Source organism: Hyla sarda, chromosome 10 (assembly GCF_029499605.1).
Source record: "Hyla sarda isolate aHylSar1 chromosome 10, aHylSar1.hap1, whole genome shotgun sequence".
Classification (NCBI taxonomy): Eukaryota; Metazoa; Chordata; class Amphibia; order Anura; family Hylidae; genus Hyla; species Hyla sarda.
In genome coordinates, this window is record NC_079198.1 from 94,905,914 (window position 1) to 94,920,117 (window position 14,204).

The window sequence follows — 14,204 nt, forward strand, 5'->3', positions numbered from 1 at the left end:
AAATCTGTTCAGAGGAAAAAACTAAAATGTCGCACGGACATAAGTATTCAGAGCCGTCGCTATATTTCATATTTAGGTTTAGCTCCTCCCATTTCTCTTGATCATCTTGAAGATGTTCCTGTGGTAAATTCAGCTGATTGGGCATGACCAAGAAAGACACAACCCTGTGTATATTAGGGGACAATGCATATCTGAGCTCTACAAGCAGCTTTTTCCACCTGATGGCTTGGGATTGCTTGAGCCACATATCTGAAGAACAGTACAAAAAAAAAAAAAAAAAAATTTATAGGTCCCTGTTATTCTTTCAGTCCTCTGACTGGGAGGACATGGTAAGTGCGTTTTTTGTCTCCTGTTCATGGTTTTCATTGCTGGTGTGTCTGTGGGGTGGCGCGGCCCAGAGCCTAGGGCTACGTCGGGCAGCATTGGGGCTGCCCTGCCACTGGGTCATTCCCCCCTATGGATGCTGGTGTTCTCCTCACATACAGCCTTGATACACCTCCTTTAGAAACAAGGAAAGTATCGATCTCCCTCCCTATAACTTTGGGTTATCCTGGTTTGATCTGTTTGATTGAGACTCTGCTTATCTGATCTGGAGAAATGGGCCAGGAGTAGTTTCAGATTTGGCAGGTGGGTGCAGGGAGGCAGAGGAATGATGGCTTGGGGTTATTTTTTTAATACTGCAGATTAAAGGGTATTCCAGGAAAAAGCTTTTTTTTTTATATCAACTGGCTACAGAAAGTTTAACAGATTTGTAAATTACTTCTATTAAAAAAAAATCTTAATCCTTCCAGTAGTTATCAGCTGCTGAATTTGAGTTATTTTCTGCCTGACAACAGTGCTCTCTGCTGACAACTCTGTCTGTCACAGGAACTGTCCAGAGTAGGAGCCAATCCCCATAGCAAACCTCTAATGCTTCGGACAGTTCCTGAGACAAGCAGAGGAGGCAAAAACTACTCCACTTTCTTTGTGTCTCACAAATTCTCTCACTCATGGTAGGAAACAACCAGTGTTTTTCTGTCTTTAGGACCAGCATATTTATTACACATTTTTACAAAACAAAGAGTAAAACAAAGAATTGACAAATAAAAATATCTAAAACTCAGTGGCTTCTCATAGGCACTTAAATAAATACTCCGAAACACTGAGGCAAAAAAAAAAAAAAAAGGTTGTTCTTTCATAATAAGTTACTGTGGATGTGTTCTCCTCACAAGTGCCCCTTGCTCACGTCTCTCTTACACTTGTGTTCCTCCGTCTGGAGCTGGCGCAGGGGCTAGGCAGGGGTAAGCTGCAGAACTGGGGACAACTCCAGATAGCCATGGCCAGGGAAATGGAGACAAAAAGTGCTGTCCTGCAAGAAAGGTGATAGAGCATAGGATTAGATGGTCCGTGCAGATACCCAATAATAGGCTGGTAATGAAGACTATTCTCATCTTATATATCACTAGGATATGCCATGACCAAATGATCACTGGGGGTCTGATACCTTTGGGAACTTCACGCATCCTGAGGATAAAGGGGCTGCAGTCTGGTGTAGCACCGTGTCCCCTTTACAGTGATGCCCCAGCTGCCTGTCTTGTAGGGAACTGCAGTGTGGTTCTATTCCAGTAGGTGGGGCTGTGCTGTAGCTCAAGTTCATGGGGTGGCTGTATCACCACTGTGCAGGGAGACCAATAAGGCTGGGTTCACATTAAGGAATCTCCCCCTGGAAATATTCCATGCAAAGATCCCAAGGGCGGCCGCGTGGACATTGCCGAACCCCACTGACTGTAATTAATGCTGCCTAAAGAACAAGTTTGGATAGGGGATAAGATGCTAGGGGCAGAGTACCCCTTTAAGGGGTTAATTGAATGTGAAGGTTTCAGGTTAAAAGTATGTGCTCATCTTCTGACACAAACACAACGTTGGTTTGACATAGTGCATCTGAACTTCATTGAATACAATAATATGCTCAACATCACAGCTTGGAAATGTGTGTGTGATATGAACCAAAAGAGCACAACACCTGAATGAGCACCATAGCCTCTTAGAACTAGTTATTGGTGGCTATCACACATAGATGCAGTCTTATGATGTCAGAAGATCAAAAAATACTGTAAAAATGTTCACACATTTTTCTAGCAATACCATGCCTAGCCACATGGTGTGCTGTTATGAATCACAATTACATATGTAAAGGCACCATCTACTGGTGGAAATGTTTACTACAGTCATTCACCATAGTTGTGCAGGATGCTAGAAGGTGTATTAATAACACTGCTTCAAATGAGCAAAGAGGATCGATCATGTACTATCAACACAAAAATGCTTGTGGTAATGGTAAATGGCTTTGTGCAATATTACTAAAATAACAGCATCGACATGAATGTATAGGGAGGACGTTCTTACTCATTTAGTATCAGTGCATCTGGAAATGCCATGGATTATCTGCCAGCATTACTAGTACTTGATTTGTGTGTGCTCCTAATATTCAGATTCTCATAGACACAGGTGGAATCATCGCTGACTCTGCAGATGTAAAATATAAAGAAAATGCATGTAAGTTGTTATATTAGAGCCAGTTTATAGTGATTGAAACACCCCCCCCCCCCATGAACAGACATTTATCCCTATTCTGTAGTAGGGGATAAGTTGTTATGCACAGGAGTAGCCCTTTAAGGGTAGGGTCACACATTGTGTATAAGCAGCGTATTTCACGCTGTGCAATATCTGCTGTGCAGTGAAAAATAAGCTGCATATTCTCCTATGAGCAGACACACAGGGCTACCCACAGCAGCCCTGTGTGTGCAGTGAGGTTTGGAGGCAGGGCCAGCACCAACGTAACTGTGTTTTCAAACCTGATTGTTTTCAGACCGTGTGTGTAGCCTTGTGTGTTTGCTCATAGGAGAATAAGCAGCGTATTTCCCACTGCGCAGTGTATTTTACGCAGCGTGATCTGCTGTGTGTGACTATACCTTTAAAGGTTAAGTAATTGTTGCAGCAGCAGAGACATGTTCAAACTCCATGACCTGGAGTTTGAACATGTGGTCTACGGAATTTCTGGTAGTCCCATTGAAGTTTATGAGAGTTGCAGACTAAATGTGCATTCTGCCACCACAACAACTTTAGAGTTAAAGGGGTACTCCAGTGGAAAACAATATATATATATTTTTTTAAATCAACTGGTGCCAGAAAGTTAAACAGATTTGTAAATTGCTTTTAAACTCTTAATCCTTCCAGTACTTAGCTGCTGCATGCTACACAGGAAGTTCTTTTCTTTTTGAATTTCTTTTCAATCTGACCACAGTGCTATCTGCAGACACCTCTGTCCATGTCAGGAACTGTCCAGAGCAGGAGAGGTTTGCTATGGGGATTTGCTCCTACTCTGACCACAGTGCTCTCTGCTGACACCTCTGTCTGTGTCAGGAACTGTTCAGAGTAGTAGCAAATCCCCATAGCAAACCTATCCTGCTCCAGACCATTCCTGACATGGACAGAGGTGTCAGCAGAGAGTACTGTTGTCAGACAGAAAGGAAATTCAAAAAGAAAAGAACTTCCTGGAGCATACAGCAGCTGATAAGTACTGGAAGGATTCAGAGTTTTTAATAGAAGTAATTTATAAACCGGTTTAATTTTCTGGCACCAGTTAATTAAAAAATAAATAAATAAATAAATAAAATAAAAATAAAAATAATAATAATAATAATAATAAGTTTTCCACTGGAGTACCCCTTTTAATTCAGGGCCAATGCAGGATTTCTTAACAGGGGAAGAACCGACAAACAAAGCTTAAAAAAAAGTAAAATAAGCCTACCTGCAGCAAATAAGATAAGCCTACCATACAAGTCCACTGCAGCAAATAAGTCTGAACTGAACCTGATGATTTTACAGAAACAAAGTGTTCCCTCTGCTTACTTGGCGGGGGGAGGACTGCACCAGGGATGCAAGCCATTTGTTATCAGAAAGGTCTTCATTCTAGAATTTACACTGGGGTTTAAAAGGTACTCCGGTGGAAAACTTTTTTTTTTTTTTTTTTTTTTAATCAACCAGTGCCAGAAAGTTAAACAGATTTGAAAATTACTTCTATTAAAAAATCTTAATCCTTCCAGTACTTATTAGCTGTTGAATACTACAGAGGAAATTATTTTCTTTCTGGAACACAGAGCTCTCTGCTGACATCATGACCACAGTGCTCTCTGCTGACATCTCTGTCCATTTTAGGAACTGTCCAGAGCAGCATATGTTTGCTATGGGGATTTTCTCCTACTCTGGACAGTACTTAAAATGGACAGAGATGTCAGCAGAGAGCACTGTGGTCATGATAGCTGCTGAATACTACAGAGGAAATTATTTTCTTTCTGGAACACAGAGCTCTCTGCTGACAAGAAGTACTGGAAGGATTAAGATTTCTTAATAGAAGTAATTTTCAAAACTGTAACTTTCTGGCACCGGTTGATTTAAAAAAAAAAAATTCCACCGGAGAACCCCTTTAAAGGGGTACTCCCGCACTAAGACATCTTATCCCCTATTCAAAGGATAGGGGATAAGATGCCTGATCGCAGGGGTCCATAGAGCTGTGCAGAATTTCTGCCCCTCAGTTCACACTGAGGAATTTCCTCAAGCAGAATTCTGACGAAGAAGTCTGTTCCGCTTGAAGAAAGAACATGTTCTTTCTTTCAGGTGGAATCAGCGTCGTTCTCCCACAGAGATCAAAGTTTTTTTGTTTTTTTTTTTAGTCAAAAGCATTTCCGTGCGGAATTTCTGCATGAGAAAAAAAAAGTAATTTATAGATAGAAATACTTGATACTCCTCCGCATGAAACCTGCATTTCGGTGCGTAATTCCGCGCCAATTCAGCGCGAAATCTCTGAGTTCTAGTGGAAAAGTAATATTTTGAGGCAGAAAATTTCTGCTTGATTTCCGCCCCAATTCCTCAGTGTGAACATACCCTTAAAGCCTTCTCCAGCTTTGTGAGCATCAAGTATTTTCAGTTTCAGATTTCTAGACAACTGCTTAGAAGAACCCATGGTGCTGATTGTTGGGGCAAGGTCAGACGAGTCTGGGCATTTAAAACCTTTGAGATTGACATCACTTGGTCTTCCCAGATGATGACTGAGAACAATCCATGACACTGGCAGGTCTCAGCTTTGCAAAGCGGGCAGTGCATGCTATAAATTCTGCAGGGTGCCCAAATTTTAGCAGACGCCATTTTTTTTGTTTTCTGTTATTTTGATATAGTGTAAATGATGGAAATAAAATCTAACTTTTGTTGACATATTATAAGAATGTCTAATCTGTAATTTGATGCATTTTTTAGATTTTTCCATCTTTCCTTGGCTTCTTTAATACAAATTTTTACCTGGGGTGCCCAAACTTTTGATCCCCAGAGTATGTATATTATCCATAAAAAATACAATAAGAAAATAGAAAAGAAACAGAGTAAAAAGATTCGAAAAAAACAACATGTTTTAGAATCTGCCTGTAATCTTGGGCAATGTCTGATATTACATCTCATCTGCATTTAAGTGAATGAAGTGGAGTTGCATTACAAGACACTGTCTATAGCCAAGGGTGGTGCTGTTTCAGTAATTCCATACAACTATTTTAATTGGCTGACCATATATCAGAGACTGTCAGCATTAGTCCCAATGCAGAGATCTGGTGGACTGCAGAATATACTGTATCCACATAAAGTACACAGCACAACAGCAGCAGTATGGACACAAATGCATAATGACAGCAGTGAGCGCTCATTGATAATGGTGTAGCATCCCGTAACCCTGCCCATGCTTACCTAGGTTGGCTAGGTGCTGCCGCTGAAGGTGCTTTGGGTTTTAACTTGTCCCCAAGTGGGTAATGAATGTTGCTATATTCACGCTCCTTTGTCCTGCCCCTCTGTACAAAAGGCATACAATAAACAAATAAATAAATTGAATACATAAAAAAATCTAGGAAAGATATCCATAATATCAGTTTTCAGCGCTCCAGTTTTTCTTTTGTAGTTTGAAGCAGTTTTTTTTACTAACCCTGCTCAAATAAAAAAAAAAAAAAAAGACTTATCTTGCCCATTCCTGCATTGCTGCCTGTTGCATCCGGCACTTCAATGTTTGGTCAAACACCTGCTCATCAAATCGGTGGTCAGGACGTCCTGCCTCTGCTGCTGATTGGCCAAGCAGACATGTGACATCATGTCACCCAAACCCAGAAGCACTGGACAGTGGGCTCAGAAACAGATTAACGATTAACCTCCCTTCAGACCAGATTTTAAAGAACAGTTTTTCACCAGACTACTCCTTTAACCGATTAAGGACCAGATCAATTTTATTTTTGCCTTTTCATTTTGTCCTCCTCGCCTTCTAAAAACCATAACTCTTTTATACACTGCTCCAAAAAAATAAAGGGAACACTAACAACACAATGTAACTCCAGGTCAATGACACTTCTATGAAATCCCACTGTCCACTCAGGAAGCAACACTGATTGCCAATCTATTTCACATGCTGTTGTGTAAATGGAACAGACAACAGGTGGAAATTATAGGCAACTAGCAAGACACCCCCAATAAAGGAGTGGTTCTGCAGATTGTGACCACAGACCACTTCTCAGTTCCTATGCTTCCAGGCTGATGTTTTGGTCACTTTTGAAGGCTGGTGGTGCTTTCACTCTAGTGGTAGCATGAGACGGAGTCTACAACCCACACAAGTGGCTCAGGTAGTGCAGCTCATCCAGGGTGGCACATCAATGCGAGCTGTGGCAAGAAGGTTTGCTGTGTCTGTCAGTGTAGTATCCAGAGCATGGAGGCGCTACCAGGAGACAGGACAGTACATCAGGAGACATGGAGGAGGCCGTAGAAGGGCAACGACCCAGCAGCAGGACCGCTACCTCCACCTTTGTGCAAGGAAGAGCAGGAGGAGCACTGCCAGAGCCCTGCAAAATGACCTCCAGCAGGCCACAAATTTGAATGTGTCCACTCAAACAGTCAGAAACAGACTCCATGATGGTGGTATGAGGGCCCGACGTCCGCAGGTGGGGGTTGTGCTTACAGCCCAACACCGTGCAGGACGTTTGGCATTTGCCAGAGAACACCAAGATTGGCAAATTCGCCACAGGTGCCCTGGGTCAATACGATTAAAATGATACCCATGATTACATACTTCTCTATTATTGTACCGCTTTAAAAAAAATCGCAACCTTTTTAACCAAATTAGTACGTTAATAACCCCTCTATTTGGACGACCTATAACTTTAATTTTGTTGCAAAAATGTCGGTATGAGGGCTAATTTTTTGCGCTGTGATCTGTTCTTTTTATTGACACCACATTTGTATGTGTGTATATATATATATATATATATATATATATATATATATATATATATACACACACACACACACACACACATACATACATACATACATACATACACACACACACACACATATATATATATAAACTTTTAATACATTTATTACTTTTTTTTTAATATGATGTGACAAAAAAAGTAGCAATTTTGGACTTTTTTTTTTTTTAAACACGTTTACGCCGTTCACCATACGGGATAATTAACATTATATTTTAATAGTTCGGACATTTACGCACGCAGCGATAAAAAAAAAAAATTGATAAACATATTTTGTAACGCTTTTTGGGGCTAAAATGGGAAAAACTGACATTTTACCTTTTTATTGGGAGAGGGGATTTTTCACATTTTTTTAAACTTTTTTTCCCCACACTTTAATAGCCCTGATAGGGGGACTATCTATATCAATCACTTGAATGCTAATACTGTCCAGTGCTATGCATAGCACTAATCAGTGTTATCGGTTATCTTCTGCTCTGGTCTGCTCGATCTCAGATCAGAGCAGAAGACCCCAGGAGACCGCCGGAGGCAGGTGAGGGGACCTCTGGCCACCATTACAGATGATCGGATCCCCGAGGCAGCGCTGCGGGAGATCCGATCATCCATATTAAGTGCCGCACTGCCGCAGATGCAGTGATCTGTATTGATCACTGCATCTGAGGGGTTAAATGGTGGACATCGGTGCGATCGCTGATGTCAGCAATTACTGGTGGGTCCCCGGCTGCTGATAGCAGCCGGGACCTGCTGCGCATGAAACGAGCACAGGTCCGGTGTTCGCGGTCATGTCCATGACGTAAATGTACGTCCTGGTGCATTAAGTTCCACTGCACCAAGCCATACTCTCTGCATGCTAAGATTTTGGAAAACTGCCACAAAGATTAAAGACTGTAAAAAATAAAAATACAAAACCACGTGTGTATGAAGTTTCATATTTTTTGCCACAGCATTATTGACCCCAAAAGTACACTATACAACGAGTATGGCATCTGTTTCGGCAAAAACGCCAAGTGTATTGTAATCCAAGCCTAAAGGACATCTTCCTGCATGTGTGAGTGTGGGGAGGGTGTTTTAAAGGCTTTTATCACCCATGAGTGTGAGAAGGTTGGGCAATCATTGCTCAGGTCTTGTCCAAATGGACACCTGCTGGCTGACTAGACAGGCCTGTATCATTACTAACTAACTCCTGCAGGTGATCACAAGCATCCCCACACTTGCACCTACTCCAGTAACCCACAAGGTAGCACTATGCACCAATACCACTGGCCTGAGCAGGGTTTTGTCCAGCTAATACTGTGGATCTACAATGCAGGCTCATATGGTTAGATTTCCATAAAGTGAGAAATGGCGCACATCCAGCTGTAATGTCTATGCAGAAGCTTCTACTCAGTATATTGAAAACATTAGGCTTCATCTCAGAATGTAGCAAAATAAAATCTAACACAATTGTATTCTCGCCATTAGCGCTTATTTCTACAGCCGTACTTGGTATCACTATGGCAGTTGTCAAAATGGAAGACATAGAATAACCATTTCCAATAGACAGACGTTTAACTCCCCATCTAGGAGAACATAAAATGTATTTCTCACAGTAAATGGCGCCATTCCTTCAAAACTTATACAAGGTTAACGCCAGCTAAAGCTTCATATTATTCCCTGATCTCAGTCTGCTGGCCATTGTCCAAGTCCAGAAGTAGGTTTGGCGCCATTTATTTTCATCTATTCCACAAATAACCTGTTTTTATGCAAGATGCTCTGTAGTCTGGGAAAATGAAGTCTTCTCACCTGCTCATCCTCCAGATACTTCTTCCTTGTCTCAATATATTTCTGTACGGCCATATATATGAATTTATACTGCGCCTCCGTCTGCACCATCCCTGAGCGCTGCTGCCTCACCATCTGTATGGTCTTGGGGATGTCAATGTCACAGTCCAAACCTGTATATATGAGGGACACAATAAACCTCATACTCCAAATCTATATTTATCATTCTATAACCCAAACAATAACCTACATATTAAGAAAGTCTGACAGCTATTTCACCCGCACTAAACCCAATGGCCGACATTTATCATTGTCTTTAGACTGTTTTTGTGTCTAGAAAAGGCACAAAAAAGGCGCAAGTAGGCTTTATTTGCGCCTTTTAGTTTACACATTTCTGCTGATTTTGAGTTGCAATCCACTGATTTGGGCAATACACATGATATAGAAGGGTTTTATGAGCTGCCCCTTTTTGTGAAAAGGCGCAAAAAAGGCGTAAAGCCACTGTAAAGTCTCTAAAACTACACCAGCCCAGACATAGCTTCGCTTTTTGGTGTATGTGAAGAGAGAAATTTCAGAAAATGTGACCTGCACAAAATGTATCAACTGTTCTGTGACCATTTTATAAATTTGGTGCTCCTACACATTATCAACACACACAAAAATGGTGTAGAAAAATGCTTCACTTACACCTACAATGATAAATGCCGGCCTATATATTGGGTTACAGTGCATAGTGCAGGTGAATAGCTGTAAAAAGAGGGGTTACTTACATATTTACGTTACGTATGTCTGAAGTTCTGCCCATTAGAAGCTCCTTGCTATAGCACTCCAATGTCCACTGGAGGCAGGGAGCTGGCTCACGCAGCTCCCCTGCCTCAACAATATTCCACTCAGGCCATCCTTTTACACGACGTCAGCCAGTGTAGCAAAGAGCATTGTGCTCAATACTGCCCCCTCCGCCGTGATTTCACGGAAGGGGGCAGGCCGGGGCGGAATGCGCAAGCTGGCTCCCCAGCCTCAAGTGCATGTTGGAGCGCTATAGCAAGAAGCTTCTAACAGGCAGAACTTACGTTAAACATACGTTACCTAAACAAGTTTCACTTTTTACAGTAATTCACCTGCACTATGACCCAATATATTGGATTTCGTGTGGGTGAAATAGATGTCAGATTCTCTTTAAAGGAAAACTGTCAGCCAGTTCACCCACACTAAACCCAATACACTGGGTTATAGTTTGGGTGAACAGGAGTCAATACAGGGGTCACTTACTTGTCTGCCTCCACTGGCCACTGAGTTATGCCCCGGTAAAGTTCTGCTGTTCCAGCATCGAGCTCTCAAGGCGAGGCCCCCGCCGGCTGCCTCTGCGGCGTCCTAGGCCTGCCCCCTTACTTAGCATAATCATTATCTTCAACTCCATGTCCTGGTGATGTGGAGTCACGTGCCCCCTGAGCGCAGCACTCTCTTCAGATCGCATACGCTGAATTTTTTACCCTGCTCTCACATCCTGATGTAAGAGCTGTGCATCGGCAGAGCGGCTGTCCCGACGCACCGCTCTCACATAATCAGTATGTGAGAGCTGGGTAAAAAAACTAAGCGCATATGCTCTGCAGACAGAGCGCTGTGCTCAGGGAGCACGTGATTCCACATCACCAGGACATGGAGTTGAAGATAATGATTATGCTAAGTAAGGGGGCAGGCCTAGGACGCCGCAGAGGTAGCCGGCGGGGGCCTCGCCTTGAGAGCTCGATGCTGGAACAGCAGAACTTTACCGGGGCATAACTCAGTGGCCAGTGGAGGCAGACAAGTAAGTGACCCCTGTATGGATTCCTGTTCACCCAAACTATAACCCAGTGTATTGGGTTTAGTGTGGGTGAACTGGCTGACAGTTTTCCTTTAAAGGGGTTGTCTACCCTGGGAACCCTTCCCTCTTGGCTATCACATGACTGCTGAAGTAATCACCAGGATTCTGGGGTTTTAATTAAAACAACCCCATGAGGTACGAAAGGGAGGGTCTCTAACCCTCAATAAGTCAGCTGATTGGGGCTATACAGTATCCATGCAGCGCCCACTGCAGGCAAAGTGTGGCAGGACACAAGTTAATATATAAAACCACAAGGCTCATCAGAGTGGAGGATGCTTTTTATTCTGGCTTACTGAGGGAAGTCCTGATCAGTGGCCACCCACTAGGTTATCCATATGAAAAGGAGCTGTGCACATGAAGTCCACATGAAGGGAACCTGTCATCACTTTCTTGCTGCCCGAGCTGCAAGTCATTGGGGCATTGCAAATCAACTTCTTAACTGACCAGTCTTGATCTTTGGATATTTATAAATCAAGGCTGGTGGGGAGAAGCTGCTGGGCATCACCCCGATGACTTGTGGTTCGGCCAGCCTGAAGTGATGACATGTTTTGCTTAAATGGGAAGTATAAGATTCAAATACATTTTATATAATTGTACATCTTGGCAAAACATTAACCTTTCTAATATACTTCATAAGAAAATTTTATTTCCTTTTTATAGAAATCATGGCTTCTAAAATTATGGTTTTGTCCAAGCTGAAGCACAGGCATGGACCAAGTCCAGTAAGTGAGGGTGGGCTAGCACTCCTCTGTGCTCTCTCCTTTCTGATAGTGCTCCTCTATGCTCTCTCCTGTCTGATAAGACAGAGAATAGCACAGAGGAGTGCTATCAGACAGGAGAGGGCACAGAGGAGTGCTATCAGACAGGAAAGGGCACAGAGGAGTGCTATCAGACAGGAGAGGGCACAGAGGAGTGCTATCAGACAGGAGAGGGCACAGAGGAGTGCTATCAGACAGGAGAGGGCACAGAGGAGTGCTATCAGACAGGAGAGGGCACAGAGGAGTGCTATCAGACAGGAGAGGGCACAGAGGAGTGCTATCAGACAGGAGAGGGCACAGAGGAGTGCTATCAGGCAGGAGAGAGCACAGACGAGTGCTAGCCCACCCTCACTTACTGGACTTGATCTATGCCTGTGCTTCAGCTTGGACAAAGCCATGATTTCTATAAAAAGGAAATAACATTCATATGAAGTATATTAGAAAGGTTACTGTTTTGCCAAGATGTACAACATATAAAAAGGGTTTGTATCTGACAGCGTCCATTTAAAGAAAGCTTCTGGGTCCAACAACAACAACAACTTTCACAGCTTAATGAGCAAGGTCATTGAGCAGGTCTAGTGTTCCTTTTAAAAGGAATTGATAGGACAACTTACAGTATAGGAGAGAGTGTGTGTGTGTGTACGTACGTACGTACGTACATATACACACACACATTTTTTTATAAAGAAATAAAGAGTTACCTTGTCTGTTTATAATGTCGACCAGAATATCAATAACTATGATGGTACCCGTGCGCCCAATTCCAGCACTAAGAGAGAGAAAAAAAATTACTTTAACATAAGACCACAAGACGATCTTCTATCTTAATGAGTAACAAATGCCATACCTGCAGTGCACCACTATAGGCCCAGAGCCTGGAATACTTTGCTGTGCTGCATTAATTTCTTCTAGAAAGCTTAGAACGCCTCCTGGTTCATTCGGGACTCCATGGTCTGGCCAGCTCAGATACTGATAGTGCCAAATGCGCCTTGGAAGTTCTTCCTAGGAAAGTAAATAGTGTTAGTACCAAATAGTCATTCCATTAGATTTGGTCTTTGCAGTGAGTCTATAGGCTGTAATTTTCCGGACATTACTGCAGCATGGATGATTGCTGTAGTACTTTGTTTGCTGGGAGGATATGCGAATCTGGACTTCATTTTATAAACTTTATCCATCTTTTTTTCATTTGTATTCCATGCGTAATAAAAACTGGTTTGCACATGTTACAAGTGACTTTTTTGGGGTTGTAGACATAAAGGTATGGTGGTATAGAAATGACACAAGGCAGAATGCACCAGCAATATAGAAGTGTTGTGCTATCGCACTTTACTTGTCCATTAGGCAGGAGAGTCTACACTTATGCGGTTAATAGAGTTACATGGTTTGTGAGGATGAAAACAGACATTCATCCATCCAGTTCAGCCAATGACTCTATAGTGTCAATCCAGAGGAAGTAAAAAACAACCCATGATATAGAAGACAATTCTCCTAATTTTAGGGGTACAAATTCCTTCCTGATTTTAAATCTGTCATCAAAATAACTCGCCGGATCAACATCCCACCTCTAGAATCTTATGACTATGACCTGTTATTTTATTCTCCAGAAATGATCCAGGCCCCTTTTGAGTTCACCTTGACTATTTCCTCTGGCAGAGAGTTTCATAGTCTCACTGCCCTTACCAGTAAAGGACCCCCATCTGTGGTGAAGTAGAAATCTTCTTTTCTTTTCTTACGTAGAGGATTCCTCCCTTGTTATAGATACAGTTAGGGATATAAATAGATCATGGGAGATAAATCTGTATCGCCCCCTGATAATAATATAAATATATATATATATATATATATATATATATATATATATATATATTATTTATTTAGTTTTTTTTTTTATTAGGTCACCTATTGTCCATTTTTTTTTTCTAAACTAAATAACCCTTAGCCCAAAATGCACTGTCCTAAAGAGGAAGTTATATCGATTTTGAAAAGCGTTGATGTTCGTTTTAATAAGCCAGTGTTTTTACACAAGTACTGTAAGCAGCACCTTATTCAAATTTGTATTTTTTTGGAATTGTGGTTCCTAACAAAATGCAGAGACATTAGATTTATTTTTTCAGTGCCAACTTATTCTGCAGGACTGTACAGAGATAGTTATTGTTCATACTGCTCCCTGTTCCCAAGCGCGGCTCACAATCTAAACTCCAAATTAACCTATTAATGTTCTGAAGTACAGATGATGTCAGATTTGAACCCAGGAATCCAGCCCGACAGGACAAACTGAAACACTGTGCTGTCCTATCTACTCAATAAAAGGACTCTCACTAGAACATCTGAGGGTTGGGGCCATAAGGGTGCTCTTTTGAGTCATTCTCATTGGTGAAGTAGGTTCAGTAAGTGGCAGCTTGTACTATGTACATGTTTGCTTGTCACATATTGGTCCCGAGGCCATGTTTACATCTGTGTTCAAGGCGCTATTGTAAATTTAGGGTACGC

General features: G+C 42.0%; 1 protein-coding gene across 2 annotated transcripts in view; it reads right to left on the bottom strand.

Moving 5' to 3' along the window:
* Window positions 1-1,017: 1,017 nt before the first annotated feature.
* The window catches only part of LOC130293432 (tyrosine-protein phosphatase non-receptor type 11-like), a 143,109-nt gene continuing 129,922 nt past the window's right edge, over window positions 1,018-14,204 (bottom strand). For both annotated transcript variants that reach the window (XM_056542103.1, XM_056542102.1), the window contains exons 11-16: window positions 12,562-12,716; window positions 12,416-12,483; window positions 9,117-9,268; window positions 5,770-5,870; window positions 2,386-2,505; window positions 1,018-1,348 (exon numbers count right to left, since the gene is read on the bottom strand). In XM_056542103.1, the coding sequence (XP_056398078.1) occupies window positions 2,421-2,505; window positions 5,770-5,870; window positions 9,117-9,268; window positions 12,416-12,483; window positions 12,562-12,716 (561 nt within the window). In that variant the 3' untranslated portion in view covers window positions 1,018-1,348; window positions 2,386-2,420. The remainder of the gene's footprint in view (window positions 1,349-2,385; window positions 2,506-5,769; window positions 5,871-9,116; window positions 9,269-12,415; window positions 12,484-12,561; window positions 12,717-14,204) is intronic.